Source organism: Trichomycterus rosablanca, chromosome 6 (genome assembly GCF_030014385.1).
Source record: "Trichomycterus rosablanca isolate fTriRos1 chromosome 6, fTriRos1.hap1, whole genome shotgun sequence".
In the NCBI taxonomy this organism is placed as follows: Eukaryota; Metazoa; Chordata; class Actinopteri; order Siluriformes; family Trichomycteridae; genus Trichomycterus; species Trichomycterus rosablanca.
In genome coordinates this window covers 507,501-523,878 of record NC_085993.1, presented here as the reverse complement: position 1 = coordinate 523,878, position 16,378 = coordinate 507,501, and the positions used below count along the sequence as shown (strand labels likewise).

The 16,378-nt window shown below is 46.8% G+C and overlaps 1 protein-coding gene across 1 annotated transcript in view; it reads right to left on the bottom strand.

Annotated features, from left to right (window-relative positions):
* Window positions 1-1,608: 1,608 nt before the first annotated feature.
* Window positions 1,609-16,378, bottom strand: part of plppr2b (phospholipid phosphatase related 2b) — a 19,049-nt gene continuing 4,279 nt past the window's right edge. The window contains exons 3-9 of the mRNA XM_062997201.1: window positions 13,764-13,952; window positions 11,616-11,736; window positions 10,259-10,509; window positions 9,658-9,834; window positions 9,369-9,511; window positions 4,427-6,343; window positions 1,609-3,887 (exon numbers count right to left, since the gene is read on the bottom strand). Coding sequence (XP_062853271.1) covers window positions 6,235-6,343; window positions 9,369-9,511; window positions 9,658-9,834; window positions 10,259-10,509; window positions 11,616-11,736; window positions 13,764-13,952 — 990 coding nt within the window. The 3' untranslated portion in view covers window positions 1,609-3,887; window positions 4,427-6,234. The remainder of the gene's footprint in view (window positions 3,888-4,426; window positions 6,344-9,368; window positions 9,512-9,657; window positions 9,835-10,258; window positions 10,510-11,615; window positions 11,737-13,763; window positions 13,953-16,378) is intronic.

The window sequence follows — 16,378 nt, the reverse complement described above, 5'->3', positions numbered from 1 at the left end:
CCAGGAGGGTTTTGTCAGGAAAGGCATCCGGCGTCAGAACTGTGCCAAGTCTGGAATGAAGACGAGATCTGCTGTGGCGACGACTAAATACAAGAGCAGCCGGAAGAAAAAATACAGAATTATTAATAAGGAAAGATGGTGAGGAAGAGTCAGTGAAACAGTGAGTAGTACTGAAGAGGATTAAGTGAGGAGTTATAACTAAGTAAAAATTAAAAGATTAATATGAATAAAGCACAGTAAAGACAGCCAAAATAAAAGCTCAAGAAAAAAATAAGAAAAAAATGTTTTCCAAAACAAGAATTATTTATAAACTCATAGATACACTGTATGAACAAAAGTATTTGGACACACCACTTAATCATCGAATTCAGTTCTTTTGCTACAGGTGTATACAGTTTAACACATTGGATGGTTCTAAATGTCAGTTCCTGCCATTTCTTTCCTACTAGATACTCCACCATCAACAGTGAGTGGTTTTACTGAAAAATTGAAGCGTTTAGGAACCACAGCAAGTGTCAGACCACGTAAAGTGCACAAAAGTCACCAACACTGTGCTAACTCAATTACTACAGAGTTCCAAAGGTTTCCATGGCTGAGCATCAACAAACTCTCTCTCACACACACACACACACACACAATGTGGAATCGACTCTTATGATCGGCTCATTTGATTCCGGACGTTTTGACTCATAATTATTCGATAATATTTTATTTGATCAGAAATTATGAATTAATATGATTATACTGCAAAAAACTGTGAATGTTCATGTTTCATGACTGAAGTTTTTGAGCAGTAAGGGCAGCAAGTGAATTAAGAATAGTCATGGTGTAAATACAGAAAACTACTACTTTAATTCTATGTATTTTATTTATTATTAAGACCTAGAAATGTCACAGTCCTCATCGACTTCTACAAACTAATACACATAATTTGCACTCCAAAAAGGATTTGGACAAACCACACAAGTTCTGGAACAATATCTGGACTAATAAGACCAAGGTGGAGATTCTATATGATCAATATAAATTATAATGATTGTTTTACCTCCTGGTTTCTTAATTTACTGCTTATTGAGTCAATTTTACCTTATTTGTTTGTTTTTTTAAGTCAATGAGAACCAAACACTTGGTCTTTACAGTAATTAGGAGCTGATAAAGAATTTAAAAGAATTTAAGATGGGTGTACTTACCTTTTCTCATGACTGTATGACTGTAATATTAAACATTTCATTGTGTTTAATGTCATAATAAATATGTCAGGTGGACAATATTATTATTATTTTTAAATTGTTTTATTCATTTTTATTAACCGCTTTATCCTGGTCAGGGTTGCTCCCTTCCCAGACACAGCCAATCAAGACCCAAATGTTTTGGGTCACCATGGTCTTACATCTTCATTATTCTGTCCACTTTCTTTAATGCACCAGAGCATCATACTGCCACCACCACACCTTACAGTAGATACAGTGTTGTTGGGTTTGGATGCCTAGACAATTTTTGTTGAGTTTTGTTTAGTAAAACAAAGTGGTGCAGGAGTGATTCCAGTCATTAAATCTCAGAAAAAAAGTTTTGTGTACGTCTTTATTTAAGAGTGAAGCAGCAGTGATAAACATTTATCTAACTCTTTATTGAGTGTAAAGTTTCTTTCTTACATTTGAATTGTCTGAGTGTAAAATGTCAGATATAGATCTGATATAGATGTACAGCCTCTATTTTACAGTAATAAAACGAAATGATAATAATCAGTAATAGAAGAAAACACTGGATTTACAACAGTGACTATCATTCACATCTTTAGTTTTTGTATCTGATTAAACATTAACATTTCTGTACGTGGAACAGAAGGAAACACAGAAACATGAATAAAAACCTGAACCTGCTGATAATCGTTAATAATAACAGTGTGATGATGCTGTGATTGGTGTTTACGGTCAGCAGGGGGCAGCAGTCACTAACAGCTAATCGGTTTTGTTCCAATCCTGTTATCATCACTTCCCCTTAGTGGAGTGCACTTAGCAGTGAGTCTGTATCACTCAGTATCACTACTGTAATAGATTGTTGAGCAATGGGTGAAGCTAGCAGTTGCTGGGCTGAGTTAGGGGTTGCTGGGCAGGTTGATGAGCAGTTCTGGGGGTTGTTGGGTGGAGCTGGTGGTTGCTGAGCGAAGCTATGGGTTGCTGGGCAGAGCTGGGCGGAGCTGGGCAGAGCTAGGGGTTGCTGGGCGAAGCTGGGTGGATTTAGAGGTTGCTGGGTGGAGCTGGGGGTCCTGGTCGGAGCTGGGGCTTGCTGGACGGAGCTAGAAGTTGCTGGGCGGAGCTTGGGGGTGCTGGGTGGAGCTGGGGGTTGCTGGACGGAGCTAGGAGTTGCTGGGCGGAGCTTGGGGGTGCTGGGTGGAGCTGGGGGTTGCTGGACGGAGCTAGGAGTTGCTGGGTGGAGCTTGGGGGTGCTGGGTGGAGCTTGGGGGTTCTGGGCGGAGCTGGGGGTTGCTGGATGGAGCTAGGGGTTGCTGGGTGGAGCTTGGGGGTTCTGGGTGGAGCTAGGGGTTGCTGGACGGAGCTAGAGGTTGCTGGGTGGAGCTTGGGGGTGCTGGGTGGAGCTGGGGATTTCTGGGTGGAGCTAGTGGTTGCTGGGCAGAGCTAGAGGTTGCTGGGTGGAGCTAGGGGTTGCTGGGTGGAGCTGGGGGTTGCTGGGTGGAGCTAGTGGTTGCTGGGCAGAGCTAGAGGTTGCTGGACGGAGCTAGTGGTTGCTGGGCAGAGCTAGAGGTTGCTGGCCATAACTGGAAGCTGCTGGGCAGAGCTAGGGGTTGCTTGGTGGAGCTAGGGGTTGCTGGGTGGAGCTGGGGGTTGCTGGGTGGAGCTAGTGGTTGCTGGGCAGAGCTAGAGGTTGCTGGACGGAGCTAGTGGTTGCTGGGCAGAGCTAGAGGTTGCTGGCCATAACTGGAAGCTGCTGGGCAGAGCTAGAGGTTGCTGGGCTGAGTTGGAGTTGCTGGGTGTAGCTAGAGGTTGCTGGGCGGAGCTAGAGGTTGCTGGGCTGAGTTGGAGTTGCTGGGTGGAGCTAGAGGTTGCTGGGCGAAGCTAAGGGTTGCTGGGCAGTGCTGGGGTTGCTGGGCGGAGCTAGAGGTTGCTGGGCGGTGCTGGGGTTGCTGGGTGGAGCTGGAGGTTGCTGGACGGAGCTATGGGTTGCTGGGCGGTGCTGGGGTTGCTGGGTGGAGCTGGAGGTTGCTGGGCGGAGCTAGAGGTTGCTGGGCGGAGCTAGAGGTTGCTGGGCGGTGCTGGGGTTGCTGGACGGAGCTGGAGGTTAATGGGCGGAGCTAGAGGTTGCTGGGCGGTGCTGGGGTTGCTGGGTGGAGCTGGAGGTTGCTGGACGGAGCTATGGGTTGCTGGGCTGAGTTGGAGTTGCTGGGTGGAGCTGGAGGTTGCTGGGCGGAGCTAGAGGTTGCTGGGCGGAGCTAGAGGTTGCTGGGCGGTGCTGGGGTTGCTGGACGGAGCTGGAGGTTAATGGGCGGAGCTAGAGGTTGCTGGGCGGTGCTGGGGTTGCTGGGTGGAGCTGGAGGTTGCTGGGCGGTGCTGGGGTTGCTGGGTGGAGCTGGGGGTTCTTGGAGGGGCTGGGCAGTGCTGAGGTTGCTGGACGGAGCTGGAGGTTGCTGGACGGAGCTATGGGTTGCTGGGCTGAGTTGGAGTTGCTGGACGGAGCTGGAGGTTGCTGGGCGGTGCTGGAGGTTGCTATGTGGTGCTTAGTGAAGCTGGGTGGTGCTGTACATGGACATATTTGGACATGTCTAAACAGCACTGGACATGGGGCGCCGTGATTGGACCAGAACATCAGGAGGGGAGGTGAGTAAATATCGCTGATCATTATGTGACGCCTGAGCTCGGAGCGTCTGGAACCTATAAAGAAAGAGAACATGTCAAAGTGCCCCCATTACCCCAAATATCCTCCCTATGTCCCCAAAAATCTACCCTAACATCAACTACCCCTATCCTATATTACCACCTCAAATGTCGACCCCCAACTGTTCTTACCTCAGACCTACCCCGTTACCTAAAAACCCTTCCTGTTACCCCATATATCTACCCCAAATTCTCCAACCCCCAGTATTTATATAAAACTACCCTAAATTACCTCAAAATATCCCTTTTCTTACCCCAAATCTACCCCACACTCTCTTACCCCAAATATTTGTATAAAACTACCCAAGATTATCTCAAAATATCCTTCTAGCTACCCCAGATCTACCCCAAACCCTTTTACCATTAATGTTCAACTCCATTACCCCAAATATCCACCCCAAAAATCCAATTATTTTAACAAAACTACTCCTAATATCTAAAATCCACCGTTACCCTAAGTATCTACCCCACACTCTCCTACCCCAAATATTTATATAAAACTACCCATAATTACTTTAAAATATCCCTCTTCTTACCCCAAATCTACCCCTGAGTTAGGGGTTGCTGGGCAGGTTGATGAGCAGTTCTGGGGGTTGTTGGGTGGAGCTGGTGGTTGCTGAGCGAAGCTATGGGTTGCTGGGCAGAGCTGGGCGGAGCTGGGCAGAGCTAGGGGTTGCTGGGCGAAGCTGGGTGGATTTAGAGGTTGCTGGGTGGAGCTGGGGGTCCTGGTCGGAGCTGGGGCTTGCTGGACGGAGCTAGAAGTTGCTGGGCGGAGCTTGGGGGTGCTGGGTGGAGCTGGGGGTTGCTGGACGGAGCTAGGAGTTGCTGGGCGGAGCTTGGGGGTGCTGGGTGGAGCTGGGGGTTGCTGGACGGAGCTAGGAGTTGCTGGGTGGAGCTTGGGGGTGCTGGGTGGAGCTTGGGGGTTCTGGGCGGAGCTGGGGGTTGCTGGATGGAGCTAGGGGTTGCTGGGTGGAGCTTGGGGGTTCTGGGTGGAGCTAGGGGTTGCTGGACGGAGCTAGAGGTTGCTGGGTGGAGCTTGGGGGTGCTGGGTGGAGCTGGGGATTTCTGGGTGGAGCTAGTGGTTGCTGGGCAGAGCTAGAGGTTGCTGGGTGGAGCTAGGGGTTGCTGGGTGGAGCTGGGGGTTGCTGGGTGGAGCTAGTGGTTGCTGGGCAGAGCTAGAGGTTGCTGGACGGAGCTAGTGGTTGCTGGGCAGAGCTAGAGGTTGCTGGCCATAACTGGAAGCTGCTGGGCAGAGCTAGGGGTTGCTTGGTGGAGCTATGGATTGCTGGACAAGGGTTGCTGGGCGGAGCTAGAGGTTGCTGGGCTGAGTTGGAGTTGCTGGGCGGAGCTAGAGGTTGCTGGGCGAAGCCAGAAGTTGCTGGGTGGAGCTAGAAGTTGCTGGGTGGTGCTAGAGGTTGCTGGGTGGAGCTAGAAGTTGCTGGGTGGAGCTAGAGGTTGCTGGGCGGAGCTAGAAGTTGCTGGGTGGAGCTAGAAGTTGCTGGGTGGAGCTAGAGGTTGCTGGGTGGAGCTAGAAGTTGCTGGGTGGAGCTAGAGGTTGCTGGGCGAAGCTATGGGTTGCTGGACAAGGGTTGCTGGGCGGAGCTAGAGGTTGCTGGGCTGAGTTGGAGTTGCTGGGTGTAGCTAGAGGTTGCTGGGCGGAGCTAGAGGTTGCTGGGCTGAGTTGGAGTTGCTGGGTGGAGCTAGAGGTTGCTGGGCGAAGCTAAGGGTTGCTGGGCAGTGCTGGGGTTGCTGGGCGGAGCTAGAGGTTGCTGGGCGGTGCTGGGGTTGCTGGGTGGAGCTGGAGGTTGCTGGACGGAGCTATGGGTTGCTGGGCGGTGCTGGGGTTGCTGGGTGGAGCTGGAGGTTGCTGGGCGGAGCTAGAGGTTGCTGGGCGGAGCTAGAGGTTGCTGGGCGGTGCTGGGGTTGCTGGACGGAGCTGGAGGTTAATGGGCGGAGCTAGAGGTTGCTGGGCGGTGCTGGGGTTGCTGGGTGGAGCTGGAGGTTGCTGGACGGAGCTATGGGTTGCTGGGCTGAGTTGGAGTTGCTGAGCGGAGCTGGGGGTTGCTGGGGGTTCTTGGAGGGGCTGGGCAGTGCTGGGGTTGCTGGACGGAGCTGGAGGTTGCTGGGCGGAGCTAGAGGTTGCTGGGCGGTGCTGGGGTTGCTGGGTGGAGCTGGAGGTTGCTGGGCGGTGCTGGGGTTGCTGGGTGGAGCTGGGGGTTCTTGGAGGGGCTGGGCAGTGCTGAGGTTGCTGGACGGAGCTGGAGGTTGCTGGACGGTGCTGGAGGTTGCTATGTGGTGCTTAGTGAAGCTGGGTGGTGCTGTACATGGACATATTTGGACATGTCTAAACAGCACTGGACATGGGGCGCCGTGATTGGACCAGAACATCAGGAGGGGAGGTGAGTAAATATCGCTGATCATTATGTGACGCCTGAGCTCGGAGCGTCTGGAACCTATAAAGAAAGAGAACATGTCAAAGTGCCCCCATTACCCCAAATATCCTCCCTATGTCCCCAAAAATCTACCCTAACATCAACTACCCCTATCCTATATTACCACCTCAAATGTCGACCCCCAACTGTTCTTACCTCAGACCTACCCCGTTACCTAAAAACCCTTCCTGTTACCCCATATATCTACCCCAAATTCTCCAACCCCCAGTATTTATATAAAACTACCCTAAATTACCTCAAAATATCCCTTTTCTTACCCCAAATCTACCCCACACTCTCTTACCCCAAATATTTGTATAAAACTACCCAAGATTATCTCAAAATATCCTTCTAGCTACCCCAGATCTACCCCAAACCCTTTTACCATTAATGTTCAACTCCATTACCCCAAATATCCACCCCAAAAATCCAATTATTTTAACAAAACTACTCCTAATATCTAAAATCCACCGTTACCCTAAGTATCTACCCCACACTCTCCTACCCCAAATATTTATATAAAACTACCCATAATTACTTTAAAATATCCCTCTTCTTACCCCAAATCTACCCCAAACCCTCTTACCCTAAATGTTAAAATGAATTACTTTATTACTCCAAATATCTACCCCAATGTTCCTACCCCAAATATCTTCTATTAACACAAATCTCCTGTTAATTACCTCAAATATCTACCCCAACTATTCTTACCTCAATCAAACTACCTCGTTATCTAAAAACCTTCCGTTACCCTAAATATCTACCCCAAATCCTCCTGCCCCAAGTATTTATATAAAACTACCCAAGATTACCTCAAAATATCCTTCTTCTTACCCCAAATCTACCCCAAACCCTCTTACCATAAACGTTAAACTCCATTACCCTAAATATCTACCCCAAACTCTCCTACCCCAGGTATTTAAATAAAACAACCCAAGATTACCTTAAAATGGTAATCACCTCATTGTTACCCCTAATCTACCCCAAACCCTCTTACCCTAAATGTTTCAATGAAATTACTCCATTCCCCCAAATATCTACCCCAATCTTTCTTACCCCACATATCTAAATCAACTTCTAGTACCTGAAATCTCCTGTTAATGACCTCAAATATCTATCCCAACTTTTTTTTACCTCAAATTATTTGATTCAAAGTACCCCCCTGTTATCTAAAAATCTTCCCTGTTACCCTAAATATCTACCCCAAATCCTCCTGCCCCAAGTATTTACATAAAACTACCCAAGATTACCTCAAAACATCCCTCTAGTTATCCAACCCCAAACCCTTTAACCATAAACGTTCAGATCTAATTACTTCATTACCCCAAATATTTACCCCAATCTGGCCCCATTACCCTTAATACAGTAGGGTCAAAAAGTATTTAGTCAGCCACTGATTGTGCAGGTTCTCCTACTTAGAAAGATGAGAGAGGTCTGTAATTTTCATCATAGCTACACTTCAACTATGAGAGACAAAATGAGAAAAAAAATCCAGGAAATCACATTGTAGGATTTTTAAAGAATTTATTTGTAAATTATGGTGGAAAATAAGTATTTGGTCACCCACAAACAAGCAAGATTTCTGGCTCTCACAGACCTGTAACTTCTTCTTTAAGAAGCTCTTCTGTCCTCCACTCGTTACCTGTATTAATGGCACCTGTTTGACCTCGTTATCTGTATAAAAGACACCTGTCCACAGCCTCAAACAGTCAGACTCCAAACTCAACCATGGCCAAGACCAAAGAGCTGTCGAAGGACACCAGGAAGAAAATTGTAGACCTGCACCAGGCTGGGAAGAGTGAATCTACAATAGGCAAGCAGGTTGGTGTGAATAAATCAACTGTGGGAGCAATTGTAAGAAAATGGAAGACATACAAGACCATTGATAATCTCCCTTGGGGTCAAGATCTCATCCCGTGGGGTCAAATTGATCATGAGAACGGTGAGCAAAAATCCCAGAACTACACGGAGGGACCTGATGAATGACCTGCAGAGAGCTGGGACCAAAGTAACAAAGGCTACCATCAGTAACACACTACGCCGAGAGGGACTCAAATCCTGCAGTGCCAGGCGTGTCCCCCTGCTTAAGCCAGTACATGTCCAGGCCCATCTGAAGTTTGCCAGAGAGCATATGGATGATCCAGAAGAGGATTGGGAGAATATCATGTGGTCAGATGAAACCAAAATGGAACTTTTTGGTAAAAACTCAACTCGTGGTGTTTGGAGGAAGAAGAAGAACCCAAGAACACCATACCTACTGTGAAGCATGGGGGTGGAAACATCATGCTTTGGGGCTGTTTTTCTGCAAAGGGGACAGGACGACTGATCCGTGTTAAGGGAAGAATGAACGGGGTCGTGTATCGTGAGATTTTAAGCCAAAACCTCCTTCCATCAGTGAGAGCATTGAAGATGGAACGTGGCTGGGTCTTCCAGCATGACAATGATCCCAAACACACCGCTCGGGCAACGAAGGAGTGGCTCCGTAAAAAGCATTTCAAGGTCCTGGAGTGGCCTAGCCAGTCTCCAGACCTCAACCCCATAGAAAATGTGTGGAGTCCGTGTTGCCCAGCGACAGCCCCAAAACATCACTGCTCTAGAGGAGATCTGCATGGAGGAATGGGCCAAAATAGCAGCTACAGTGTGTGCAGACCTGGTGAAGACTTACAGGAAACGTTTCACCTCTGTCATTGCCAACAAAGGTCATGTTACAAAGTATTGAGTTGAAATTTTGTTATTGACCAAATACTTATTTTCCACCATAATTTACAAATAAATTCTTTAAAAATCCTACAATGTGATTTCCTGGATTTTTTTTTCTCATTTTGTCTCTCATAGTTGAAGTGTAGCTATGATGAAAATTACAGACCTCTCTCATCTTTCTAAGTAGGAGAACTTGCACAATCAGTGGCTGACTAAATACTTTTTGGCCCCACTGTATTTACCCCTCTGTTCTTGGATCTTATTTGATTTCCTTTCCTGCCCTGAATCACCCCAGTACTCCTACACCCACCCACACTACTGCCCCCTTACCTGAAGGTCACTTAACTTTTCGAGTGGACTTTCCACACTGGGCGTGCTGGCAGGGGGCAGGTGAGTTGGAGGTGGAGGGAGCACAGCGGGTACAGCGGGCACAGCGGGCGTGGCCGGGGCTGAACACTTCTGCTGGAAATTATTAATCACACACGTGACCTGCAGACCCAGAGGAAAGAGTTCTGATTAACTTCTGAGTGCAGCTGAGAGGGGCGGGGCATGAACGGGCGGGGCATGGACGGGCGGGGCATATGAGTGAGTGAGTGAGTGAGTGAGTTCCATGTCCAGGAGCAAACCTTCCTCACCAGAAACATGGCGATGGCGCCTCCGGTGGTAAAACCAGCAACAACATCAGACCAGTGGTTCCGGTACTCGGTCACCCTAACAACGCCCACCAGGACAGCCAATGAGAGAAGAGAGAGGCTCAGAGTGGGTGTGGCCAAACGTGTGCCTTTAGTCTTCCAAGACAAGGTGATGTACATCTGCAACAGAAGCATAATCATCACACACACACACACACACACACACACACACACACTCACACACACACACTTACACACACACACACATAACCACACACACACACACACACTTACACACACACTCACACACTCTCACACACACACTCACAAACACACTCACACACACACTCACACACACCTGCACACACACACACACACTCTCACACACACTCTCACAGACATAACCGCACACTCACGCATAACCACACACACACACTCACACAGATATAACCGCACACTCACTCAAACACACTCACACACACTTACACACTTACACACACACACACTCTCTCTCTCACACACACTCACACACTCCCACTCTCACACACATAACCACACATACACACACTCTCACACACACACACTCTCACACACACTCTCTCACCGCGGTGTAGACGGCGCAGTAGGTGCTGAGCGCCGTGTCTTTAGACGGGAAGGATTTTCGGGCGGAGCTGATGATGGACGGGCTCCCCCTACAGACGCTGTTCCCGTTAACGTACTGCAGAGGAGACCTACAGCCCAGAGCCGTGTAGTTGGGACGACACACGGACAGGAAATGAGGAGTCTGACTTCCTGTCACCACCTGACCCATGTTGGCGAAGATGGTGGTGACGAAGAGGCCGAAGGAGTAAACGCCTGGACGCACAAGAGGACGAGAGGTTAAACACGCCGTCGGCCAATCAGATCAGACTTTCAGATTAAAAACATCCACTTCAGTTTTTATTATCTACTCAAATCAGTTCGTTTAACTTTGTACCAAACATCACAAACTATTAATAATCATATAAATAACCAAAATGATTTATTATTTATCAGAAACATGTAAAACACACGAGTCCTCCAGTTCTGAGATCTCGAGCTCTTCTGTTCCAGTCTCACACACGATTGGCTGTGTGTCTGTAGAATGTGGGACGATTGCTAAAACCAGGATCCCTGTCACGGGTGTAAGAGCGACCTCTGCTGGCAGGGTAAGGCAGTGATCATGGGTGGCAGTGTGTGGCGATCAGCGGACTGGATTAGGTAAAAGCTCAAGATACAAATACAATTCCTAATAATAATGCCTTTAAAACAAAATGACGAAACATCACAAAGGTGCTCAGGTGGCACAGTGCTAAAATGTGTTTGGGTTCGAAACCCCAGCAGTGCTATCAGCCAGTCGGGCGTCTACATACAGACATGATCGACTGTGTCTGAGCGGGGAGGCTGAGACCCAGCGATGGATTGGCTTTCTGTCCTGAGTGTGTTACTGCTTTGAATACATCAGTGATTTCGGGGGACACCGGACCCACGTCGACCTTGACCAGGATGAAGCGACAGAAAAAAAGCCACAGCAGCATCGTTGGTACACCTGCTCCAACCTTCATGGAACCACAAATCTTCCCCAGACAGGAGCAGCACGTGAGATCTCACAGCCTGCTCTCAGCCCAGCAGTTTCGTGTCGAAAGCAGCAGGAGCAACAGTTACACATGATCTCACCGAAGGTGCTGCAGATCGATCCGGCCGGTCAGTCAGATGGACCATTGAACCACAAGGCTGCAAGAAGATGCACGTACTGTATCTAACTGCAGACGCCTCAAGGCTGTAGCGCCGGGATCCGTTCGCACCTCCTGAGTGTTTGTGTTTACAGGTATGAAGTTGAAGGAGGTGACGAAGGAGGTGATGTGTGTAAGACGTGAGGTGGAACCCTGGAGAAGGGAGGAGAGTCTGGGACCGAGCGGAGAGGAAGGTTGTGTGTTTCGTACCCAGGAAGCGGACGATGCGGCGCAGCAGGGGGCTGAAATAACAGCAGTCGGCCGTGACGATGGTTTTCTCCTGGGGAGAGTCCGACCCCGAGAACAACGCCACCAACTCACCAATCAGAATCTGCACAGAGAGGAACAGACATCAGACAGCCAATAGGGACGCTCGGTTTTAACCAGCTGATCTTTAAACCAGAGATGTTCACAGGTCACAAAATACAAATCAGGAGTCAATATAATCTACACAGAACATATATTGTAAATGTAGCGTAGAAATAAAGAAATAATCTGTAAGTTCAGATAAAAACAACAACAGATTAGCGAGTGTATTTAGCCGTTTTACTTCGTGTCTTTACTTTCCTCCTCATTGTGTAAATGAATGTAATTTCTGTAACAAGAAGGTTCCAGTTAAAAGCTTCAACTGATACGTTTTGTTTTCATTACAGAACAAAAGCGCTCGATAAATCACGGCACAGCGGCCAAAATCCCAAACACGGCAAAAACCATCATAACCGCTGCTTACCTTAGCTTCTGTTCTTCTAGATGCTATTACATTTATAAGCGTGCGTCCCATTAGGAACAGAATCCGTTATTTTGTAAATGTGCTTATAATTAAAAACCTCCAAACTTTTCCCGGTGGTGAAGTAAAACAGGAAGTGGTTAGAAAGCCGATCGAGCGTTTCATTACCACGTCATCTGTGTGACGCAAACTGAATAAATGCAAATAACAGCATTTCTTACTAACAATTACAATCAGAAGCTCTGATTGGTTCAGAAAGCGTCTTTCAACCATCAGCACCGATTCTGTAGGAGCGTTCCATTCACCCCGGTTGTTCCTGTGAAGTGCACTACGTAGGGTATTCCACCATTTTAAGTAGGGAGCGACGCTTCATCACTACACCGGAAGCTGGCTGGAACATTTACACATTGTGTGTGTTGCGGGTTAAGACGGCCAAAACGGGTTAATTATCACACGGAATTAATGTTAACACATGCTGACCCTAGAGACTCTTGTTGTTTACGAGTCATTTTTTGCCAGTCACGAGTCGAGTCAGAGTCATTAAAAACGAGTCCGAGTCGAGTCTGAAGTCGCTGTGTGTGCGACTTATATGCGACTCGGATTTTAGTCTCCGTCTCTGCCGTGAACCTTCTCTGTTAATTTTGACAGGGGTGCAAAGTGGTAAGAAAAAGTATTTGCCCCCTTTCTGATTCACCTGTGTTGTTGTATATATACACTATGTTGCCAAAAGTATTTGGATGCCTGACCGTGAGCCTTTCGGACGTCCCATTTTAAAAAACCCTCCATGTGATGTTTCAGCTTCTCACGAGACTTTGTAGTGAGTCTGTGTGTGGGAATTTGTGCCGGGTCAGTAGTACAAAAGATGACAACGTTTGTGTTTGTACGGCCGGGCGCTGATTGATCAGTCGATGTTCCGGTTCATCCCAGAGCTGTTGAGTGGGGCTGAGGTCAGGGCTCTGTGTAGGACACTGGTGAGGTCCTTCCCCAAACAGTTTTTGCTGTTGAATCGTTGATTAATACAGCTGATATCAGTGTGTGTTGCTGAAACACCTCAAATTCATTTTAAAAAGCGTCCGCATATTTTTTTTACATGTTAGTCACATAGCCAACGCTCTTTATGGTCAAAAGTATTTGGACACCCGACCATGAGCACACCGGACGTCCCGTTTTTCAAAACAGACCAGCTTCTCACAAGACTTTGAAGTATGTGTGTGGGAATTTGTGCCTGTTCAGTAGTACAGAACATGACAGGGTTTACAGACTGGGCGCTGATTGATCAGTCGGTGTTCCGGTTCATCCCAGAGCTGTTAAGTGGGGCTGAGCTCAGGGTCTCTGTGCAGGACACTGAAGCTTCTTCATGTCTTTTAACAGGAAAGGACCTTCCCTAAACTGATGCTGCACATTTGGAACCATATAGTTTCCTTTTTTTGGGGGCGTCCCAATACTTTTGTTTACATTACATTGACATATACTGTACTTACAGTACTGTGGTAGTATAAAATCCAAGCAATTGAGGGGCCTTGCTCAAGGGCCCAACAGTGGTAATCTGGCAGAGTTGGGGCTTGAACAAACAACCTTCTCATTACTAGTCCAGTACCTTAACCTCCGTATCCCGTCTCCCCGACACTCACCGTGACGGTAGGAATGGCGGTGATGAGCGAGTAGACGAGCGCAGGCGGGGCCCGGCTGGAGTCCACGGGGCCGAGGTACGGGCGGGACAGGGTGCGGTCGAAACAGAAGAACCCCTGCAGGTGGACGGGGAACGTGTCCGTGTACTCGAAATAGTACGCCAACAGGACCACGCCGGCCATGATCAGCACCTGCACACAGCACACCACAGCACGTCATGCACGGCACGACTTTACAGAACGCTACTGTGAAGCGCGGTGGAGGTGAATGTGAAGATTCAGTGGACTAGTGTGATGTTTTGATCTCTTTAACCCTCGTTTCTACACTCACTGTCCATTTTATCAGCTCCACTTACCATATAGAAGCACTTTGTAGTTCCATAATTACTGACTGTAGTCCATCTGTTTCTATACATGGTCAGGACCCCCACAGGACCACCACAGAGCAGGTATTATTTAGGTGGTGGATGATTTTCAGTACTGCAGTGACACTGACATGGTGGTGGTGTGTAGGTGTGTTGTGGTGGTATGAGTGGATCAGACACAGCAGTGCTGCTGGAGTTTTTAAACACCGTGTCCACTCACCGTCCACTCTATTAGACACTCCTACCTAGTCGTTCCACCTTGTAGATGTAAAGTCAGAGACGATCGCTCATCTATTGCTGCTGTTTGAGTCGCTCATCTTCTAGACCTTCATCAGTGGTCACAGGACGCTGCCCACGGGGCGCTGTTGGCTGGATATTTTTGGTTGGTGGACGATTCTCAGTCCAGCAGTGACAGTGAGGTGTTTAAAAACTCCAGCAGCGCTGCTGTGTCTGATCCACTCATACCAGCACAACACACACTAACACACCACCACCATGTCAGTGTCACTGCAGTGCTGAGAATCATCCACCACCTAAATAATACCTGCTCTGTGGGGGTCCTGTGGGGGTCCTGACCATTGAAGAACAGCATGAAAGGGGCTAACAAAGCATGTAGAGAAACAGATGGACTACAGTCAGTAATTGTAGAACTACAAAGTGCTTCTATATGGTAAGTGGAGCTGATAACATGGACAGTGAGTGTAGAAACAAGGAGGTGGTTTTAATGTTATGGCTGATCAGTGTAAGTACGTTAGCATTAGCATTACTAATCCTTAAATCAGCACCAGCACAGCCAGCACGCTAATGCTAACAGCAGGAGGCTCACAATCAGTCCTGATCCACCAAATGTTTGATTCAGATCCGGGATTTAACGGGATTTAGAAAAGGAACAAACGGCTTCAGGGTGGAGGCATTTCCTGTCACTGCATGCTAATGTTGCTAAAGTGTGCGTCAGTTGTAAATTGCTAAAGCTAAAAAGCTGTAGAGTGTGAATATAGAAAGTAAAACCTAAAGTTGCTGCACCTGAACACCGGGCGCTAATGCTAATATGCTAATGCAGGGATGCTGACAGTCAGTGCTAAGCTACCAGACGTTAGCCACCAACACACTCGCAGCCCCGGATCGCTTCTCTTCACCTACCAGGGGCGGGGTCTAACAGCACACTATTGTGTATGAAGAGCCATCGGTAATGAGCCGCCGTCACCCGTTTACCATGTTTCAGCAATCGCCCCTCCCCCTGGAGACACACAGCCAATCGTGTGTCTGTGTAGGTGCCCGGCCGGTTGATAGCTGAGCTGAGATTCCATTATTACTATAATTACAGTTAGTAAGGAAACGTTTATACTTTATATTATCTTTATATTTTCCTTTATGCCATTTAGCAGAAGCAGCTATTAGTCAAATGTCTGAACACAAACCAAGCAGTTGTGGGGCTTAAACCAGCAACCTTCTGATTACTCGTCCATTACCCCTACTGCCCAACAACAGAACACTTCACATGTTGATTTGTTTAATTAATACATTTGGAAAAATGAAATAAAGCTTTTATTTACTGTGTCCACAAGAACCTTCCCCCCCCCCACCCACCCACGCCCCCACACCCCCAATCAGCAATTACAGGCGAACAGAAAGGGGGGCAAATACTTTTTTACACCAGGTTATAGTTCAGTGTGACAGTTTCAGATCTCAGAACCATTTTCAGCCTCTGAGACTAAAACAGCTCCAGTTCATTACTGAGATTAATTAAGAGCAGCACCGAGATCAGAGACAGAACTGAGGGGATTTATAGCACCCACAGAGGGGCGAAAATATCCGGACAGTAATGATGATAATAATAATAATAATAATCATAAATAATAACAATAATAATCATAATAATAATCTAATAATAATAATAATAATCTAATAATAATAACAATCTAATAATAATAATAATAATAACAATAATAATAATCTAATAATAATAATAATCTAATAATAATAATAATCTAATAATAATAATAATAATAATCTAATAATAATAATAATCTAATAATAATTATAATAATAATAATAACAATAATAATAATAATAACAATAATAATAACAATAATAATAATCTAATAATAATAATAATAATCTTATAATAATAATATAATAACAATAATAATAATAATAACAATAATAATAATAACGATAATAATAATAAAATAAAAATAATAATAATAATCTAATAATAATAAAATAAATAATACAATAATAATAATAATAATA